This window comes from Alosa pseudoharengus, unplaced genomic scaffold, assembly GCF_046254945.1.
Source record: "Alosa pseudoharengus isolate Yale_2024_CS ecotype anadromous, Long Island Sound unplaced genomic scaffold, YU_APseudo_1.1 YU_APseudo_1.1_scf_2, whole genome shotgun sequence".
In the NCBI taxonomy this organism is placed as follows: domain Eukaryota; kingdom Metazoa; phylum Chordata; class Actinopteri; order Clupeiformes; family Clupeidae; genus Alosa; species Alosa pseudoharengus.
The window spans coordinates 34,944,058-34,967,439 of record NW_027468663.1 but is presented as its reverse complement, the minus strand read 5'-3'; the positions used below and the strand labels follow the sequence as shown (position 1 = coordinate 34,967,439).

The 23,382-nt window shown below is 46.3% G+C and overlaps 1 protein-coding gene across 1 annotated transcript; it reads right to left on the bottom strand.

Annotated features, from left to right (window-relative positions):
• Nucleotides 1-1,043: 1,043 nt before the first annotated feature.
• Nucleotides 1,044-7,667, bottom strand: sh3gl2a (SH3 domain containing GRB2 like 2a, endophilin A1). The gene is made up of 8 exons (XM_076294770.1): nt 7,644-7,667; nt 6,988-7,060; nt 4,651-4,794; nt 4,210-4,343; nt 2,609-2,767; nt 1,821-1,924; nt 1,444-1,577; nt 1,044-1,265 (listed from the first exon to the last, which is right to left on the bottom strand). Exons 1-8 carry the CDS (start codon nt 7,650-7,652, stop codon nt 1,069-1,071), a joined length of 954 nt encoding a protein of 317 aa, XP_076150885.1. The 5' UTR covers nt 7,653-7,667; the 3' UTR covers nt 1,044-1,068.
• Between the last annotated feature and the right edge of the window lie 15,715 nt (nt 7,668-23,382).

The window sequence follows — 23,382 nt, the reverse complement described above, 5'->3', positions numbered from 1 at the left end:
GCATGTTTTGTAGGAAAGTAAGTTTCAAGTTAAGTTTTGCTTACGTCACTCAAACAGACTCCACATGATCTTGAATTTGTTTCTATAGATATTTAATCACCAATCGTATAGTTACTGGATCTGACAAACAGATGAACTGTTGGCATGGAATGAGACTACAACAGTGTCCGTTTGGAGACATCATGAACGCATCATACTGCCAGAGGCAATGTATTTATCTCAGGCAATTGATCTTGCTGGCCAGCCTGGGTCCAGCACTGTCTACCTCCCGCACCTCAAATGTGTCTGATGGTGAATACAATGTGAATGAGGACAGTGACAAGACACAAGCAGATGGACAACGCAGTGAGACTAATATGTGTGAAACGCGTACGCGTGTTTCCTCCTGAATCTGAAGCATGCAAGAGGAAGGCTACCATTCTAAACTATAATTGTCTTTATTTAAGCTCAGTGCTTGACCAAATCAGCTGGAAAAAGCCAGTGAAGTAAAACATGCCTAAACTATAGTGTACTGTTAGTAAAACCAAGTAAGCGTTGGGAGCAGAACTAGTTGCATTTTATATACTAGCAGAGTAGGTTTCACAAGGTGCAGAGAAAGAGCAAATTCCATTTTGACGTTGCCATAGAAACAGGCAAAATAAAGCCAAACAAAGCCGGAAGAGACAGGGACGGTCACTGCAGACGTTTGGTAAACTCATGAGACCCAACCAAATCTCATCCCCCTCCTCCTCCAGACAAAACAAAACAAAACAAACAAACAAACAAAGTCCAAAGAAAGCTAGTATGGTCTGGACTCCATGATCATGTATATAACAGCAAGCAAAACACCATCCTCACTGCTTTGTCTTCGGAAACTCTTCACCTTGTCCTTATTTTGCACTTGATGGCATGACGCTTTGCTGCGGCAGCTGTTTTTTTTGTTCTTTTCTTATTTTCTTCATTTGGTGGCGTTGTTTGTCGTCTTTGTCATCCTCTTCTCCTTCTGTGGGAGAAGGGGTCACCAGAGATGGTTTGGTCAGCAGGACGGGGGGGCAGCAGGGAGAGAGGCGAGAGGTGGCGAGGCAGGGCTTATTGGGGCAGCGCCACCAGCACATCCACGTAGTTGACCGGGAAGAAGCCCGAGCGGCCCTGGACCATGCCCTCGTACCAGTTGTCGTCAATCTTGTTGGTCAGGGTGATGATGTCACCCTCTTTGAAGCCCAGCTCTCCCTCGTTTTCTGGGTCGAAGTCATACAGGGCTCGACAGCAAGGCTGATCCATGGGAGCTGGGACAGAAGGACAGGAGTAGAGTGGTCAGTATAAAACCCATAAAACCCAGAGGAAAGAGAGAACTCCTGACCATGCACAGTAGATCAGGCCACCATTTCATTTGTGAAGGCTAATAGTTCATGACTGCTGGAGAAAGCAGCCTGGCCTATTCACGACTAAAGAACGAGGCCCTGCTCTTCTCACCTGGAGACCTGGAGGGGCCGCTGTGACCGATGCCTCCGTTGTGATTCTCACTGGGAGTGAAGTCCATTGAGGTGCGTGGCTTGGGTACAAACTCTTTCCTAGGCTTGTTAGAAGCCTCCCTTATTCTATAGCATAGGCAGAAGAGCAAGTCACATGGTCAAGACAACGGATAATACATACAAGATGGTTACAACTCACACACTGTCCACTGACATTTATTTGTGATATGTGTACACATAATGTCCAGCACACATTTCATATAAAAATATATACGAATATATGATTAACTGTTTGGTCCACACACATTCTGGAGACATTCCTTTGGAAGCTGCAAAAAATGTTGCTGGACCCTGTGAGGTGCCACTGACCTTTCATCCATCTTGCTGGAGAGTCGCTCCAGGATCTCGGTGGACTGTCTATGGTAGTCCACCTGGGCCTGCACCAGTGCGGCAAGCTGGCTCACCTGTTCAATCTGCTGGCGCAAACACAAGAGGCGCAGGGACGACTGTTACATACAGCCGGCATGACAGCAACGCCCTGGGAGGGCTCCTCAACCCCAACACTGACCCTGCACTGAGTGACCACCCTGAGACGCCAGCAGATTAGCACATGGATCAGATGTCAAATCAGTGGCTACTGTCCTCTGGATCAAGCAGGTGAGATGACAACACTTCTGCATTATGTTGATGACTTTGACGTTAAGGACGCCATCTCATAGTTGTTACAAAGTTATGGAGCGTTCTACTCCAAATGTTTTTGGGGAGATACTGCAATGTGCCGACTTTTTACAGGTCTCCCATCAAGACGCTAAAAATGAGACAGGACTAAGTTCAGCGACAAGGATTGAAAGGGATAGTCAAGGTAACGAGAGACGACAACGACTGAGGAGAGGCTGACGAAGACAGAACAGACAGGGTCATACAACACCATGGCTGAACTGGGGTCACTGGTGGAGAGATGTAAAATGCCAATATTACCAGGGGCTGCCGTGAGGGGTGATGGTGAGAGAAAAACAGAGAGAGAATGACCAACACACACAGAGACAGACAAATGGACATGACAAATGGACATGCGATGGATGGGATGGGATGACCCTCCTTGGAGCCGAACACGGAAAACACATCGAAGGGGGGAGCAGGATACAGATAATTCTTACATCACTCTCAAGCAGATTAAACATGCTCAGCTCGGCAATCTCTTTGGTGTCGTCAAACTTCTCCAGCGCGCTCTTGATCTCGTCGTCGGTGACCTTGCCCTGGCGCTTCTTCTTGTAGTCGAAGTCCAGGCGCCGGCCTTCCAGCTTCTTTAGGTGGTGCTGATGGAGAGAAGACAGGAGGAGACGAACAGACAGAGCAGAGAGCAGTTTGGGGAGTTAGGGGCCGATTCATCATGCAGAGAGGGAGTAATTCTGGACAAATTATCCCCATAGGTGTGCCATTGGGGGAGGTTATTTAGTGGCGTTCTATCAACAAACCTCATGGAGATGAACGGAGTTACAATTCATTTAGTCAAATCATAGAGCTAGTACAATTTCTGTTCTACTCTAACCTTTAAGAAATTATGCAAAAGCAATTTGAGCACTAAAGACAGCAGTGCAGCAGTGCAGAGCCCTGCAGTAGATGTCTCAATACACAGAGAGGAACACCAGAAGGTTAAGCATGAGCAATAGCTTTGCTGCTTCAATTACACATTTAGAAAATAAAGAATAAGGTAGCTTGACAGGTTCTTTAAATGTTCGCCTTGGACAGCATACATGTACACTAAGAAGTTTGGGGAATACATTGGCCTTTTTTTTGTCTGCTGCTGCACATGTGTCCTTCTAGCAAGAAACACTGCAGTTTGTGTTTGATTATTTCATCGAAATGTTGACTCAACTAGACTTCACTTAGACTTCCGAATGACACGTCTATAAATACATATGCAATGAGGCCAACATGCTTACATTTAGTCCCGTACCCCATTCTCTGTACTACAACAGCAAGGGCTTCGTAAAATAGTCAGTAAAAGGGCCCCTAATTATTGTCTTCAATGAATTCACTCCCAACGAGCAGCAGTTGCAAAAACAAACAGATAAATAGAGAGAGTATGTGACCTAGGTTAAAATAATCTTTAATTAAGAAACGAAAAGTTGAACAAATAATAATGAAATAATACTGAGCAATTTTGAACAGGCTGAATGTCTCATATGTTCATTTTGGAAACTGCTATTTCAAAATCTGGAGTCTCTTGTCTAATAGAGGATTTCTTCTGCTACAATGTTATGAGATGAGCATTGACTGAGCAGTGCAGAGTGACAGAGTGGCTAGTGGGTTCAATTACTTTTTATTAACTCGATGCAGAGAGCCGGTTCTGCCTCCAGGTTCTAATATTGACCTGGCGCTTGAGTGATGGTGAGTCATTATGTAAATCATGTCCCTTTTAGACGCACCTCTGCAAGATGGAAACTCCAAATGCATCTGATCTCCTTCCTTCAATAATGTTGTTTCTTGGATGGATGGTAGATTTTATAACCTTCATATCTTAGCTCTATTCTGTATGCTTTAATGACCATCATCCATTCAACAACAGCACTGATCAGGGGCTTCATGACATCCATGAAGGCAAATAATCTGCCATCTTGAAAGAAGCAACAGGAAAGAAGCAACAGGATTCCACTCCTCCAATACACAAAACCATACTACTATATTCCAACCAATCAACACATTGCTTGTAGAGCCAGTACCAGCCATTTTGACCAGCCAAGCCATAATCTCTCACCGCGATCTCCTTCAGGTCTTTGTCATGCAGGGTTTGCAGAGGGTCAATGAAGCTCTGCTTGACCTCTATGTCCAGAGCGTCCTTAACCTCTCCCAGTTCACGCATGGCCTCTCCCACGTCAAGGAGGGCAAGGCCTTCACAAACACAAACACACAAACACTACAACTCAGTGCTGAGTGCTGGGACACTGAAGCATTCTCTCTGCATCAGGACACAATTGATTTCATTGTCATTTTAACATTAAATTACAATACCTACATCTGTACTTAAAGAGATTGCAGCAGTGTATATTAACAAAATGGATTCTAAGAAAAATACTTAAAAAATAACAGTGTGGTAAACAACAGCTGACGATCATATAATAGCTGTCTTCAAAGCATCACACCAATGCCTAGACCTAACAGAATAATGGTGGTGAGTGTATTATAACAATAACAGTACCAAAGTTGGATTCCTCGCCGAGCTCCCTGCCAAACTTCTGCATGGAGTCCCCCAGCAGAGTCTCAGTCTGGGTGTAGCCCGGGCCCTTCTCCTGGCCTCGGATCTTGGACATGGAGCTGATCATGCTCATCTTGGCTCGAGTCGCTGTGAACACAGAGTAGCCATCACACCTCCACTCCTGGACGTGCAGGAGGCCCAGATGAGAACGCAGAGCTGGGCCAAACATTTGATCAGATATTCACAGTAAGGGTGTCACGATTTCGATTTTATTTCGAAATCGATCGAAATTACATCTCAATCTCGAACTTCGAACTTAAAAGTAGAATCGACGATGCAGCCACACCCCCAATGTCACGTCCAGCATGTATGCCAAGAGCACAAACACACATGCACGTGCTGAACTGCAGCGTCAACACTCTTCTCATTTTAGGCTGCAGCAAGTTAAAATATAGGCCTACACATCAACCTACCGAAATCAAAGCCCCTCTTGCTACTTTGAAATCACCGGTGTGGAAGTATTCGTTCATTCACGTCAATTAAAACTAACTTAGCCTACTCAACTTAGCAAGTGAAAAGATGGTCTAATTACAGTCCAAAGTTACTTTAAGGCTTAAAATGCAAATTTATAAGTACATATTCCATGAACACTAACCTTGGGTCCCTTCGGAGTGTGCTGAAACAATCAAATTAACATTCTGTGTTGTTTCATTTTGTTCACGTCTCTGTTTTAGCCTAAAGTTCTGTTTACATTACAACCTCGCGGTTGGAACGGTTTCAAAGCGGTTTCAAAATAAAAGCCCCCCGAAAAAGAAAAGGCCAAAAAGAGTAAATAACATATAAGGAATGCATTAATAGTAATATTTTAAAAAGATCGAAAATCGAATCGAATCGTGACTTTAAAATCGAAAATTACATCGAATCGAGGATTTGGAGAATCGTGACACCCCTAATTCACAGGGCTTGATTTATGGAACCCATTTATCACTCATGTCAGAGATAAAATCCAGCTACCTGCAATGTACAATATTTCTATGCATGCCTACTGCTCAATGCCTACATTTCTATGCATGCCTACAGCTCAATGCCTACATTTCTAAGCATGTCTACTGCTAAATTTCAGTAGTCTCTGTAGTAACTCTCATCCTATGTACTTCTTGCCTAGTCTTGTCCTCTTTTATCTATTTATTTATTTGTATTTTATTTATTGTCCTTTTCTTTGGGGGAGGGGGGTGGGGGTGGCCATTATGTTGACCTTACTTTTATTACAGTGCATGAAAATGTTTAAACTATCCACCTATTTAACTGTTCAGTCATTCCAACTATATTAAACCTCATCTACCTAGTTCAGTCATTCCAACTATATTAAACCTCATCTACCTAGCAAATAATTTAACCATTTAAACTATCCACCTATTTAACTGTTCAGTCATTCCAACAATATTAAACCTCATCTACCTAGTTCAGTCATTCCAACTATATTAAACATCATCTACCTAGTAAATAATTTAACCCTTTAAACTATCCACCTATTTAACGGTTCAGTCATTCCAACTATATTAAACCTCATCTACCTAGTAAATAATTTAACCATTTAAACTATCCACCTCTTTAACTGTTCAGTCATTCCAACTATATTAAACCTCATCTACCTAGCAACCAATATAGCAACCACCTCAAGTACCCTAGCAACAGCCTAGCAACCATGTCATATACCCCAGCAACAGCCTAGCAACCACTTCCACAGTTACAACCTAGCAACCAACATAGCAATCAACTTCAGCATAGCATCCACTTAATTTGGCATAACAACCAACATATGTACCCTAGCAACACTATTGCAACTATATTTGCATTATTTGTTTTTTTCTCTGTATGATATTTTACATCATATTTTTTGCATTTTCATGCACTGTATTTCCTTCAGGAAATGCTTTTCTAGTTCTATTTGTTATGTTATGTCTATTTTATGTTGATCTTGTTACAACTACACAAATTGTACATGTATACTGTGCTGTATAATCTTTTGAAAAACCCAATAATAAAAAAAAAAAAAAAAAAAGAAAAAGATATTCACAGAGCCACTTATCATTTCTTTGCACGGTGCTATGCAGCTGTCCACTTAATAGGACTCGAAGGACAATGCTCAAACAGAGAGAAAAGGTAGGGAAACAGAAATATAGATTTACAATTATCTGGCAGAGTGTGCTATATCCAACACATTTGCTAATGGCCATTTTCAGCTCTGTTTTCAGATCAGCTCATACTGTAGGGAGCGTGGCCATCTCAAGCATTCCTCTGTCCCTCTGCCCTGGGTTGGGCTGGAGGAGGGGCACTGACCTGGGTTGGGCTGCAGGTACTCAGTGGTCTTAGTCATGATGTCCATCACCGCCCTGCTGGTAGTGTCCACTTTCTGCAGAGAGAGAGGGAGAGAGGGAGAGAGAAAAAGATTGACACAGGCAACGAGGGGAGGAGAGAATGAATGTAAGGCAAAAACAGACACTTTGTCCTGAACTTGTAGCCATCATCCAGAGCCCATATCAGCTTACCAGACACACTGAGCCCTGACCAATGTCCTGACAGCCCAATGAAGCAGTGACCAGGGGCATGAGATGGCTTCTGTGGTCATGTCTAGCTCGCAACAGGGACTAGCATGTACGGAACTGCTGCTGGACAAACAGCCATCAATGGACGCCTCCGACAAGTTTCCTGTCCTACCCTTCACAGCTGGCTCACTCCTCTTCACCTTTGTATCTCTGTATCTGTTCATCCTCACAGAGGAGCAACCATGTGCTAGTGTGTAGGAGGTGACCTCGCTCAGAGGCTACAGTACATGCCCCCCCGATGTTGTCACCGTTCTCTCAGGCAAACAGCATTCACTTCTATGGCCTTGTGTGGTTGAACTGAGACTTACTTCACACTCCGGGAAACATTTCAAATGCCGTGAACATGAAAGGAAAGGAGAGGAGAGTGACTGAAGACTGAACTGCACTTACCTTTTCCATTTCCAAAAAATCATAGTCGAGCTTGGTCCCCTCAGCTCCCCCCACCTTCTCACTCACTTTCTGTGGAGGGAAACAAAAACATGAACCATGAAATGGGCTTCAGGGCCATGAAAGAATAAACAAACAAGCCCCAGGCATTTAATAATATTAATGCACCACAGAGTGCAAACAAATTATACCACACATGTGTGTGTGTGTCTCGCAGCAGGCGATAATGAAGGGATCAGCCGCACACACCCCAGGGAGTCTCTGCACTGTCTACGGTGTCCCACAAGGGACACACAGAGGAGGTCGGGACCTCGATTCACTCTTAATTAAGACGGTGACAACACAAAGCATGACAAATCGGCTTGACCTTGCATTGTGCCCCCTGTGCCCCGCTTATGGAGTAAAATATCGTTTCAATAGCCTGGGCCACATTGGCAGGCACGCACATGCAGTCACCTTGGATCTTATCCTTATTCAACAGGACCTGCATGGCAGGCCATCGGCCTGGATGAGCTTTCAAGTGCCTGACAATAACACTGCAATGTATGTGCACCACCCCTGCCATCCATCCAGGCGTGCATACATACACACACACACACACACACACACACACACACACACACACACACACATACACGCAAAAAAACACACACACGCACACACACACACTGCAAACTCAATCCTGATAAAAGGGTGCCTGTTATCGCTGCTCTCAGATGTCCCGCTGTTCCCGGTCTTGAGGACAATAGGCAGCCAGTGAATAAGGACATGAAACATGGACAATGTGTTGACCTCTGCCCATGCACCTAGAAGTCTCTTTCTCTCACTGTGTGTGTGTGTGTGTGTGTGTGTGTGTGCAGAAGCGTAGGGGTGACATTGCACTGGGCTGTCAGTCAGTCTCTAGCCTGAGGCTGCTTTGCCTGCCTGTCAGCCTGTCTGATGGATGAGCAGCAGTGACAACATCACAGCAACAGAGCTCCCCGCTACTCATCACACCAGCACATACTACAGAGCTCCCCGCTACTCATCACACCAGCACATACTACAGAGCTCCCCGCTACTCATCACACCAGCACATACTACAGAGCTCCCCGCTACTCATCACACCAGCAGCTACTCCCCACACCAGCAGCTACTCCCCACACCAGCATATACTACAAGTTCAGAACATGCCCAATTTAAATCAGTCTTAGATTCACTGTCTGTGTTACAAGTTCAGAACAAGCCCAGTTTTATATTGAAAATCTTATTTTCACTGTCTAGTAAAATGTTGTTAGCCCTTTTTAAGCAGGTATAGAATGCTTCTGTTTCTACTGAGGATTCGTGGTGTAATCATCACAGAAATGACACTCACTACCCAGAGAACATATATCCAAAAAGACACAACGTGCTAAGGGGGACATTTTAGTGTGCAGACGCAGACATTTACACATGAATTAGTCATGGGAGAGCTGCACGTTTGCAGCTTGTACAGCCAGTAGTCATCAGATTCTCTTTGAGATCACATAGCGCACACAGACACACACACAGGCACACAGACACACACACACACACACACACACACACACACAGAGAAACTTCCAAGACATCTACAAGGCGCCGGTTGCCATGGTGACAGGCACCTGGGCGCGGAGATGTATGAAGGATCTCCTGCTGGGTTTGGCTCTCCATCCACTCAACCTCATGATCAAAGGCACGCACTCCACTCAGGCTGGGAAGCACAACACCGCAGCGCGAGGAGAAACAGGACAGAACAGAGAGAAAGAGATGTACGGGGACAGAGAAAAAGAGATGTAGAGGGACAGAGAGAAAGAGAGAGAGAGAGAGAGAGAGAGAAAGACAGGGTAGTGGAAGGGAAATAAAACAGAGAGAGAAAACAGTATTAAAGCTGCATGCATGGAGGAGAGAGAGAGATGGAGGTGTTTTGCTTGGCCACAGACACAACTACAAAGAAAAGAGAGGGAGAGAGAAGAAAAGAGAGGGAGAGAGGGATGCGATCTAGAGGTCCCTATGGGACAGCAGTGCATCTGAATTGTACATCTAAACATGCTACTTGACGGAGACTATGGTTCTGGACTTTGATGTGAGATAACCTCAACCTCACAAAGATCATACACATGCTGCTCCATTCATGCAAGTGGACACACACATGCACAGACAGTGAAAGGAAGAGAAAGAGAGAGAGTGAGTGAGAGAAAGAGAGAGAGAGAGAGAGAACATCCATGTTTGGCAGGATTAAGGGTGTGTGAGAATCAGAGCCATGGTGATGAGACAGCGATGTAATCCTCCCATCCCACCAGGCTGGTGAGTGTGCAGTGCACGCACACACACACACACACACAACACGCGCGCACGCACGCACGCACGCACGCACGCACACACACACACACACACACACACACACACGCACAGTCACACAAGCGTACCCTCAGTGATAAGGGGCTCATGACTGGAGGAGACAGTGTATGGGGCGCTGCTGGGTTACGCTGTAATTGCTGTAAAATCACTCATCATCGCTACCACAGGCAAACAGAAAACATCCAATCAAATGTCCCACTCTGTGCATGTATCAGTTGAGGGCTGTCATGACAACGAGCTCTGAGTGCCTTCAGAGCAGCTGGTGAAGTGCACAAAGTTGGCAAGCTGGAAACTCTGATATCGATTCAATGAATGTTCTTTAGCTACACGACAGTTTGATAACACTGCATGCATACTTCATGATGCAAGTGCGGGTGCGTAGCCTTGTGTAACCTGTGTGCATGAGTGTTAGGATCTATTTGTATGGAGGTGGTGTGTTGCGCCCTCTGGTGCCCTAAAACATGGAGGCTAGAGGAAGGGTCGTGGACACAGCTGACCCCATGTGACCCTGGGCTGATTCAGGTCTGTTTGCGTCAGCTCAACCCAAAATACTGAAGACAGGAGCCTTTTTCCATAATGAGGGGATCCAAGCATGCGCGTCATTAACCATACCAAGGGTGCACACACGCACGATTTTTCCCTCACCCAGAAACAAGAACAAACACACACTTAAAGGTATACACACAGACACACACACACACACACACACAGACACACACACACGGTGCTGCACTGACTCATGCCCCCTATGGGCCTCTGCAGAAGGTAGAAGCTTTCTTTAAACACATAGAGCAGCTGTGAGGAAACCCAGCACAAAAGCAGAGAGCAGAGTGCATCATCACTAGTCAGGGCAGAGCGTGTCTTCTGAGAGGCTCAGGTACACAGCCTTAATCAATACCTGCTCATGCAGTCAGAGACCACAGGAGGTTAGTAGAGCAAAATGTTAATGCTATTCAATTCCCTCCACCCCAGTTTTACATATGTATGAGTCAGTGACACAGACAACTCCAAAATACACTGTTATTGCCATGCTTAAGATTCTAGATGTTACAATTATTGGGCTGAATCAACATTCATCTTTATCTATTGTGTACAACAATACACTCATATAGGCAAGATACATAGATAGCTACCGAGTCGCTGCTAGTTATGGTTATGGTTATGGATTTAGCAGACGCCTTTGTCCAAAGTGACACATAAATACAAAACAACATAATAATATTTAAAATTGAACAGGGAACAGATTAAAATGTAGGTCAAATATAGTAAGGAGAATAGTTGTAGTACACAATAATATCAATTCAATCAATAGCCTAATAAAAAAGCAATGTAAAAAAGGGGAAAGGCAATAATAAAACAATAATGTCAATTCAATCAATAATATAAAAACAATGACATGCTAAGACTACATTAAGGAGAATATAGTTCTAATGAAATTGCCTTTCTTTAAAATTAGGTTTAATCCTTACATATCAATGCACTGAATCAGCATTCATCCTGATGACTTATGCACTCTACAGTAATCCTGTATCAGAGTGTGTCTTGGCTGTCCTCTAGGGTGAGTTTATGTGGTACAAAAGTGATTGAGCTCATAATTCATCTGCAGATTCACTGAGGAAGTGCAGGTCTTTCAACCCCTACAAGATTAAGTGATGTCAGCAAAAGGGCTCGTAAACAGTGACAGTCGTTGTATGAAAACAACATCTAATTTCAATCCTGGAAACCATGGAGACATACTGCTGCCTCTGGGCTGGAGATCAATATTAATTAAGGCTCATCTCTGTGACGAGTGCGGTCACTGGCCCATGACCTTTCAAGGTGTCAGCCTGCGTGTGGGGGTGGGGTGAAATGCACAAGCTCTGCAGGGAGCCGATGTCAGAACACACAGTCTACAGCCCTCCAGTACTGCTTCCTCTCATTGTCTGCTTCTGCACACAACACAACCCCCCCCCCCCCGAGATTGACAGCCATCACGACTCTGACACACACAAGCCCACGCCGACTGACGCCTCACACACGACACTCCTCTACGCTCTCTGTGGTGGAAAAGCGGAGCGAAAAAAGAAAAAAAAAACGTCACACACGAGGCCCCGACAGCACCGGGCACGCCACCAACAAACAGCCTGCTGTTATGAGGAGAGGAGCTGCTCGCCGGGTGCTTGGACAAAAATATACAAGCCATCAGATTACTCCAGCGGGCAGCGGGCAGGGCTGAAGCCGAGGTTAGGAGAAAAGGATAAATCCTCGGAGGCCTTTGCCCCTAGCCAGACACCCTCTTAAGCCTGCTAATGGAGCGACAGACAAACTTCCTGGATCAGAGCCACACCATTGGGTGCGGGCCCCAGGCCTCTTAGAGCAGATCAACTATGGGGAATACATGCATGCAATTAGCAGCTTGCGCATGCAGCCACAAAATGGCTGCCTGTTTCGGTTAAGGGCCTTAGTTCCTGAAAGCATCATCATCAACAAACACACGTGAGAAGAAAATAGGGAGTGTGTGAATGTTGTCTTTTAATCAGCCTTTCCAACGACTTGGTTTTCTTTGAAATGCATGACTTCAACCAGACAGAGATGCCTGTCACAGATCAAGCACAGAAGCGTTCCTCTGCTCACCTCTTCCTATGAAACCTTCCAGGACTTTTAATGAGCTTAGTAAGGGCAAGAGAGCAGTGTTTCCTCTTCAGAGTCCTGTGGATTTAAAGTTTTTAGTTTAAGGTATTTAATACAGGGCCGATTAAACATCACAGTCTCTCATTACATCACACCAAGCATAGTTTGGTGCATGAGATGTTGGTCATGCCAGAAGAGCATATTAATCAGATTCCGGAGTTTAAGGAGAGGCTCAGAGATTTGTCTCTGAAGAAGGCGTAGATCTTCTGTCAGAGCTCTCTTTCATTCTCTCCCCCTTTCTCTCTCTCACTTTCTCATTCTATTTCTCTTTCTCATTCTCTAAATCTAAATCTGAACTGGCTGACAGAAATCAATATAGATCTTCACACAGATGTGACCTCTATCTTGACCATCCATCCTCCCCTCCTTCACACATGCATAAACACAGACACACACACACACACTCTCCCTTGTTGCTCTGCCTACACGTCTCCATTGTCCCATAAGCCTGCAGGCTGTAGGCCCAGACAGTCTGGGGTGTGGGGCTGGGTCTGGGTGCAGGGGCAGAGGGAGGGACGCGGAGGGGAAGGAAGAGGCAGGGTGGCATGTGTGTGTGGGCAGAGCCCAGGGCGGAAGTGCATCACATGCGGCCCAATGTGAGGGGGCGAGCGTGGGAACACGTGGAGGACACTGCTGCTGTGGAGAGCACCCCCTCCCCCCCCCCCCCCGGCACTAATCCCATGGACGGTCACATCAGGCTCTACTTTAAATACCGCCCTGAGCCCTCCTCAGCGCGCACACGGACGGATTAAAACAACAGCGGCGATTAGCGGGTTATAAACAGGATGGGCACAGAGGGGGTGGGGGAGGGGGAGGAGGGGTGACTTCCTGCAGGCTCTTCCTCCTTTGACCTGAGAGGATGAGGTGATGTTGTGTGTGGGAGGAGAGGGTGGCCTCTGCCCTGCCCTGCCCATTACCTCCCAAACTCACACCGACACCAACACACACCTCAGCTCACACCCTCTCCAATTCAAACAGCCCGAGCGTGGTGTGTGTGTGTGTGTGTGAAAGGGGTGCTTATATAAGGATGCCCAGAAGTCGGGTTCTCTGTTTGGCTCGGTCTCCCTCTCTGGCCGTCTGTTTTGTTAACGGGGGTGATACAAGGTCGTGGGGAGGCCTCCCTCTGTCCAGAGCCAAACGTTCGGGCAGGACAGGAGTGTGTTCACCCAGCTGTGCAGGAGGGCCGCACAATGACTCAGCAGAAAAGGGCTGCACACTGATCTGGGTACAGCCACAGACACTCACAAGGGCATCTCAAGGACTCCACGCTCCAAAAGTTCTGTTAATGACCTTAATCTTTGTCTTTACAGTACATTCTGAAAACTATCCATCAGATTATTCTACAGCTAAAAGGTAAATACTCTTCAAGGACTGGCCACTTCCACCGTCATCCCAAACAGTATTGACATAAATGACAGAATTAGATTAGACCTCAGATCGGGTTAGCTCGCCAGCACTTACAGCTAGAACACAACGTAGCACCACTTTCCAAGATTTACAAGGGTATGACATTTCAGGCCTGTCTGCATCACCTACATCATACATCTCGCACTGAGACAAATAAATCAGTGGCTTGGGGGAGAATTGTCTATCCATGAAATTGATCTTGGCCACGAGAAAGCCCTTGAGAGAACTTACGGCTGTTTTTAACCAAACCTTAAAATAGACTGAGGCAACGAAGCCACTCAGATGGACCCCGGGGCGACTCATCCCCCCCTTCCAAGGCGTCTCCCAGGGAGACTGGCAGCTGCCACGTCACTGCCGTGGTGATCTGATTTGTAAGCCTCGCATAGTTGTTATGTCACCACGGGATGAGTCTCTGTACCGGCATGTGTGCACATTCCTCCAAAGCCATGTGCCAGGAGGGAGAGAGAGAGAGAGAGAGAGAGAGAGAGACAGGGAAATAGAGAGAGAGGGAGAGGGAGGGAGGGAGAGATAAAGAGCACCAGATGGCAGATAGAGTGCTGGAGGAGAGAGGACACACTGAGATCCAGATGCAGTGGGACGCACTGCTATGTTCTTCCTCCCAGAAGAGAAAAGAGATGATGCATGCATGCGTGCAAAGGTACACACCACACACACAGACACACACCACACACACTCTTAACATTTCTTTTCTCTTTTTTCTCTTTCCAGTCATTTCATACACTGTCACAATACAATTCTATACAAGGACTGCATTAGACTTCTAGGCTTCAGAGGCCAATGAGTCGGACCCCTGATAGAATATGAATGGTGTGAATCCACCATAGAGGCAATAACATACGATAACTAAGCCATTTATTCCCATTTATTTAACACATTAACCACATCAAGGATGCCTACCAACAAATTAGCTAGCATAACACTATAAAATAAAAACTGCTTCACATCAGTTTGATAAAAATAAAGTTACAAAACGACTCTACCCAGTATTGGATTACAGCACTGCAGAGGACACAAATTAGCACCAAATGGTTTCAGCTGCCAATGCCTGCACAGAATCTACCACATGATTAGTCTCATCATTGCTGACTGAACGTGGACGTCAGCGCTGGCCCTCTGATGGCTGACCAGAGCAAGGGCTGGGAGAGTGCGCCGCGGTGTCGTCCCAGCCTGTGTGCTCATCTCAGCTCACGTGTGTGCTGTATTAATAAGGCTGCGGTGAGCAAGGCTCTGGTCAGACCTGCGCTACATGCTGATCGCCATGTTTTTCCATCTCCCTCAGCACTGCGCCGCATTAACATGGAACAGACTGATCCCAGCAAGAAGGAAAAAAAACACAGGCTGAGTGGAAACACGGCAGGTGAGAACGGCAAAACAGATTCACTCATTTTTTTCCACCTCTTCTCCCTCTCTCTTTCATCCCGTCTCTTGGTTCCCTCCCTGTCCAGGCAGTCGAGGTGTCAGCTGACCCAGGGGAGCTCCGTAAAGGACGGTTCTGGGCCAGCCTTGTGGCAGCAGTAGGATCGGCTGGCTGATGAGTACGTTTGAGACCTCTTCTCGTACGAGCCGCTTTTGGCCTGTTTTTGTTTCATGTGACAGTGGTGATGGTGGCTCATGGAAGCAGAGGTGCGGAGAGATAGGCTCACCAGCAGCCATTTCCATTTCAAAAGCTCTAAATAACCGGATAATGGCAGGGATTGGAGTGGGAGCCCCGACATCTTCTAGCACAGGGACAGTCAAGCGGCTCTATTGTCACTGAAAGTTTATCTCCCATTCCTATGGGGGCCATTGCAAGACCGGGCCTGGTATTACCTCAGTGAGGGGGCTCAAGCCAATAACGTCCTAGAGCTCAATGAGGGGGAAAATGGGCCGGGGGGAATGACATGGCTATGCATTAGTGTAAATCTCTCTACATTTATATAAATATACAAACCCTTTGGGCTCCGATTTCATCAACTAAAGATCCACACGCTGATAAATTGTGCAAAAATAATTGCTAAATGTGCACTTTAAACATCCACATTGAGCTAATTCATTTACATCGAAATTGCATTAGCTGAGAGCTTTTTTCCCGTGCCATGGTAATTACAGAGAGCAGGGAGGCAGGAGAGATCTAATGATCATTCGGACGGGCCTCTGACCAGGCCCCATCATTCAAAGAGCGCCCGTCATATGACTGCGGGTCCCGTAGGGCTCATCAGTGTGCCAGTCCACAGGCATGTAGAGCACCGTCCGCACGTGCTCACAGACCCCTGATGAGACACACTGATCTGTTGTGCAACACTATGTGCCACAACGCAGGCGTGTAATGCAGCTCGTTATCACACTTTTATGTAATGCTTCACAGCTGAGCAAGTTAGTGTACACATTTATTGTGGCAGTGAAATATCTCACCTTAAGGTGGAGAAACACTAAGAGGTTTGATTTTCCATAGTCATTGCTGTAGGTGTAGGTCAGATAAACACCTTGAAACACTGGAAATTATAGTAACATATGTTTGGGATGGATGGATGGATGGATGGATGGATGGATGGATGGATGGATGGATGGATGGATGGATGGATGGATGGATGGATGGATGGATGGATGGATGGATGGATGGATGGATGGATGGATGGATGGATGGATGGATGGATGGATGGATGGATGGATGGATGGATGGATGGATGGATGGATGGATGGATGGATGGATGGATAGATAGATACTTTATTGATCCCCAAGGGAAAATTCAAGGTCCCAGTAGCTTAAACCGTCACACACATATACTGTACTACAACATTAGCAGGATGATAAAATAACAAATCCACATGACTAATAAGGACAGTAAAAGATACTAAATAAATCAAGGATCCACATGAATGTACTAAGGATGTATGAGTATGAGGCGCTTAGTGAGGTACGTGATGAGGTACAGAATAATGTATATCAAATGTCAAAAATACCTACTCCTGTGGCTTCACAGTAATTTTGCAATGTGAACCTAGTGGAAAACTGTCCTGATAAATTTGGTAGGACGGGAATAGTGAATTGAGGATTGCCGTTACTGGGAATCCCCCGGATTAGAAATGTTTCCGAGGTTAAACAGGGTCACCACATATGCAAAGGTTCTAGGAAAGCTTCTAGCTTCAGGATGCTAGTAACCAGCTTCTCTAGTTTTATAATTGTGTGTGTGTGTGTGTGTGTGTGTGTGTGTGTGTTTGTTTGTTTGTATGTGATTATGAAAGTCATACTTCCCTTGTCCTTTCTGTGGACTCCACAGGGTTGGGAAGGACCTTGCCCTAGTGCACTAATCACGTCCTGGGGGGCAATACTAAAGGTCACATGGATAAGGCCTTAAAGAGAAGACTCAGACAACACACACTCATATCCTTTGAGAACCAAACCAAGACCCTAAATTGATAATAACCCCTCATAGAACGTCTCGTCATTAAGAGGACCAGAAGGCCAGGGCCAACACAACTGTCCTATCCTGCCCTGTGTTGTGCTGCATCTTTAACAGAGCGCTCCGTTTAATCCTTCACAGATGAGAAGCACCCTGGAGCCGTCACATACAGTCTGACATTTAAATATGTAGATCTGCCGTGAAATACTGTGTGAAACACCTGTGGAACACAGGCACAGGTGTTTAAAGGAATTTGAAATTTGAAATGAAGATTTAAAGCAAAGAGCAGAATGAAAAGCATGCCTCTCAGAAAAAGAGCTTAAAGTACAACTTCTAGGTGTCAATTCAGGCCTTCCAAAAACTAATTATGCAAATCTACGGAATGAATATGAACCATCATCAAAAGCTGACATCCAGGCAGAGTATGCTACACACCAACATTAGATAATAACCACAGATTAGACCTCAAAAAGCGCATTAAAGAACTGACAGGACAAACAAAAACAAGACTAATGTGTTTTGGTTTCCTATGCATCAAAATGTGGGTAAAGAATATCATTCAGCTCAGGGGAAAGGCAGAGATGATTCCTGAATAAAGATCGATACAGTAGCACAACAAATTCCCCACTGGCTGGGCGTGGAGCTGTACACCCCCCAGACATTCAATCAGACATGCTGCACCTGCACCAGACAAATGGGACATGTGAAACTAGATAATACACAAGAGGTATTTGTGTGTGTGTGTGTGTGTGTGTGTGAGAGAGTGAGAGAGAGAGAGAGAGAGAGAGAGATTGTGGGTGGGTGTTATTTTTAGACTTGGGTCTAATCATTAAAATTTCCTTGAATTTAATGAGGCCATGCAGAGCTCGGAATTGCAGCAGCACTAGCAAATGAGAAGAGGGTCAGTACTGTGAGACTAGATATAACAGGATGAAAAAAACAGGGTGAAAAAGTATAATGCAAATGAAATGACTGAAGACAACCAAGCCTGCTCATACGGTGTGCTGCATCACTGCATGGTCAGACGCAGAAGACGGGGGGGGGGGGGGTCAAGACATTGGGCCAAGCATCAGCACCATGACCCTGGTCCACTCCTACTGAATGAATGGGCTGTGCTGATAAGACACTGACAGCTTCCTCAAGGCACATCATTCTGGCCAGTCAGACAGAATCTGGACCGGTGCCCTGGGCACCAGCGCAGGCTAGGCGCCAGGCCATCTCAGGACGCATCCTGGAGTGGTGGCCAAGCCTCCGGTACCAGATCAGCAGCGAGGGCTTGGGAACTCATTTGGTGTGGCGAGACCGAGCTGCTGCACACACTCGACTCCAGCGTGTGCAAGACTAGCTGGCTGGATGTGCGCCTCTGGAGGAGGCCACTGGAGAAGGGCATCTATTATGTAGTGGGCCTGCTCAGAACACACACACACACACACACACACACACACACACACACACACACACACACACACACACACACACACACACACACACACACACACACACACACACACACACACACACACACACACACACACACACACACACACACACACAGCCAGCCGAGCATCTGCAGCCTCTCCAAATGCAGCACGCACCGTTGCCATACCAACACAGGGCCATCTTACTGCCGCCTGGAGCTTCCACGTCCCCCCACTCTCCTCCCAGCTGCTCCCCTGCATGGCTGCTGGGAGTCCCCTCAGACTCAGGAGGGGATGAGGGGGCAACAGCACTGCAGCAGACACATTTCATATGCAGGCAGGCAAGCAGGCAGACAGACAGGTGCGGTTCAGCCAGTGATTTGGGGTAGTGTCTACTTAAATGAGATTTTCCCTAATCCTGCTCGTCTTAATCCATACCTCCTCAGGGTCCACATACTGTGTGTGCATCTGTGTGCATGTTTGTGTTTAAAGGGAGGTGTTTTTTCAATAGTCCCTATACACGGGTTTCCCGTTTACCAACAAAACTAGATGCGCCCGCAGCCGTGGGGCAGAAGATGCTTGGTGGCCGTCCACAATGTTATAAACAACCTAAATAGTCGGCTGCTGTAAACTACAATCGGAATTTTTTGTATACCCCTGTTGTCTCAATGATAATAACATCTCATTTTAGGCTATATTTCAGAGTTTGCCGTTCATTTGCATTATTAATATAACATCGTATTGTCATTTTTGGCAAAGACATGCATTCCCTTAGGGAACATATTGAACATTCTCTAACCATCGTGAGTTCGAATTGGTGCAGTTTTCAGCACAAAAACTCATTTTATTCTTTTCATGGAGAGCATAGACCTCTCCAGAATAAGTCCCGCCTCCGTAACTTCCATATCCATCCAACTTCCGGTTGTCAAATGTCTATGGGAAATAACATGGCGTTTCGAAAGATCGTACCTGTCAAACTCTGTAGGTGACAAAGTAGAAAAAGCTGGTGGGCCGATTGGCCTATACACTTCTGCTATCTAGTTTCCACTGGATTTTTTGATTTTCGGTGCCGTTATATCGTTATATATGTCGGAGCCACATATCCCAAAACGTGCACCTCAAATGTTCTCACTGTGACTGATCCTGAATCAGATCAGAAGCTGGAGAAGAGCATGCTTGACAAGTAGCAAGTCCAACAGGCCTAGTAGTCTGACCGTACCAGCACATTTTAGGACAAAAGTAACCACATTATACTGAATGAGCCATGCCAAGAATGCGAACCCCCTATGAGAGACATTTACTAACTCTGAGTATTAAGGTGCACTTCATCTCTGGGTGATTTCTGGTGGAGGGGAAGACGTCTCCAGGAAGAACACAATGGTCATAGTTTTGCAACTGCAGGGAGCTCTAATTACATATTTTAACAGATCACCAGTGCTAATCCAAGGCCCTGAACAAGTCTGGTCTCCTGTTTAACTCTCTGATTGCCTCTCTCAGGGGAGAGGGCGTGTGAGTTAGTGAGTAGCCCAGCTGGACGGAAATGGCATGCTTGGCCATGGCAGGACTGAGTCATCACTCGGATGGCACCCATGCCTGCCCAGCATCCCGCTACCAGCCCTGTTGTTTCCATGGCCACCTGTCATTAGCTGGGCATGCTGTCGCTTCTCTGACAGGCTAATTGTGAGCTTTCTTCACCAGCTCCAGAGTGCAGTCTGTTTGGGAGAACCCAGCTGTTTGCTGGTCCTGTTCCACACACACACACACACGCACATGCATGCATGCACACACGCACGGACACATGCACACACACACACACACACACATTGCACGCGTGCAATCTATATGATATACCGTATAAGGGCAGTAAACTGAAATGCTACTGAAAAGCCTGTCCACATGGGCCTGAGCTCAGCCCTGGCTCAGCCAACCCAGTGACCTGTCCCCAAATCTGGGCACTGTCCCCATCTGTCCTGTCCTCCCCCGCCCAGATGTACTGTTACTCCCCAGCCATCCTCGGAGGCTGCCAGGGCTCCCTGCAATGGGTGATGCCCGGAATGACTAATGGGACGGAGCTGAATAAAACATCCCTGAGTCTGCAGTGAACAGGTTCAGACGCACAGCCTGTGCTGAGCAATCTGATCACAGCCATCTGCAACATCTCCCTGTGGTGTTATCTGAGATAGATAGAGAGAGAGAGAGAGAGAGAGAGAGATAAGGAGAATGACAGGGAGATTAGGAAAAAAAAGGAAAGGTGAGAAAGAGAAAGTCAGAGACTTAGAGAAAGAGAGAGACTTAGAAAGAGAGAGGGAGAGAAAGAGACAGAAAGAGAGAGACTTAGAAAGAGAGGGAGAGAAAGAGACAGAAAGAGAGAGACTTAGCGAAAGAGGGAGAGAAGGAAATAGAGAGACTTAGAGAAGGAGAGAGAGAGAAAGAGATAGAGAAGAGGGGGGTGTTTTGGGAGTGGGAGATCAAAGGGAAGGTAGAGAGCAATGCATGGCGGCATGACAAGCCTCCCTGTGTGCCCAGGGTGACATGGGATATGAGAAGTGAAGAGCTGCCAAGCTTACCCCGAAACTCACAATACACACTCGCCTTTCACAACACACCCAGACACACTTAGACTAGTGTGTCTGTGCAGATAAATGTAATGTGGAACAGGAACAGCTCAAACCATGTTATCCCCACCTGAAGGCCGTAGAATCATAATAGTTTGGAGTGGTGTCAACAATAAACTCTCCAACAATGCACAGTGGCACACATACTCAATGCACTAGGTGTACAAGACTTCACTGGCATAGAAATAGACCTTAGAGTCTGGAAATGTGGGGCTGCTATGACTGTGGAGATGTGGACGCTCTCTCCCTCCCTGTCTGTAAAATGTAGTCTCACAGAAGAGAGCAGAGCTTGTGTTGGTCCCCAGACACTCATTGTAAATGTAAACTGAAAGAGTGTTGAACACTAAACTCCTCTGAGCACACAAAGCACACACACCAGAGAGTCTGGTCCAGCGGTGCCATCAGTGAGAAATCTACTGGTGGGTTTAATGGCTTGCACCAATCAGCTCAATGTGCTCCGATGGACCCATCTGACGGACAGACACCGCGAACACAGAGAGCCCCATCTTACTTAATGACACAGGCTCTAGGTGCTCCAAATCCCCCGACTAGTAAGGCTGCACAAGCAGAAGCCACAACTCTTCATTTCATGTTGGAGCAGCGAAGAGCTTGAGGCGATGGAAAAGTCATCATTACCCGAGAGACACTTCAGGTTCAGGTAGACTACAATATATGTATTACTTCAGGTAGACTGCAAAAAATGTATTACAGCATGCCAAGGCATATTAGTAGCAAGCAATAACAAATGAAAAGACAAGTTTCATTACTGCAGCAGGATACAGTCGTTAGAGTTTCTGTCAATCTCCCCACTTCTCCGATTCTCAACTGATCTGTCTGTCTGCCTCTCTGTCATGCACACACTCTTTCCCTACCTCAAATGCCTACACACACACACACACACACACACACACACACACACAAACTGTGTGACTACAGCTCAAAATAGCACAGTTAATGTAGTGTAGTTTGCTGCACAGAGAATATTTTTACAGCACTAATGCAGGTTTGAGTGTGAGTTATTTTTCAGTAGCCAATAGTGGTGTCTAAAGACTGTTTGCAGTGGCCTGTAGTGTGCAGACTGTGTTAGTGAGTGTTTGTATATATGGTCCTGATTCCTGCATTTTATTTCTCCCCCATCTGATCAAAGCAAGGAGCTGCAATGCAGTCTTCCCAGCTTCCAGCATGACTCATAAACACTCTGTCTCTCTCTTTCTCTCTCTAACACACACACACACACACACTCTTTGCCCTGGGGCCTTATAGGCATCAGCCGGATCTGTGAAGCTACCTCCTGCCAGCAGCACAGACACAAACAACAAGCATGCGCAAGCACGCACACACACACACACGTTTGCGCACACATACACTCTCTCTCCACACTGCAACACTCACGCAAAAATAACCCTCCCTGATGGACTGTGCCTCAACACTGCATCTCTCAAGGGAACCCTCAGAATCACTCTGAAGCCCCCATGAACACCCGGCCCTGAATATGCACCATGATATGCGTGGCCACACAGACAAAGAGCCCCAACCCAGCTAGCATCTAACCCAGCTAGCATATAACCCAGCTAGCATCTAGGAAACCTTTCTGTCCTGCACGTCCACTTCCCGTCCCTCCCAGTGCACCAGCTGACCTGGGTAGTGGTGCAACAGTGACGTAATAGGCTTGCACACACATCTGTGACGCACACCTACACTGAGTCCTGACACACCACTTCACACGCAACACAAGCAAGTCTGCTTAAGGTCTTGATGACACAGCATGTGTGTTGAATGTGTGTGTGTGTGTGTGTGTGTGTGTATGTGTGAGTGCTGTTCACTGAGAGTCAGTGTTAATCAATATGTACAACAATGGACAGCTATTGACCAA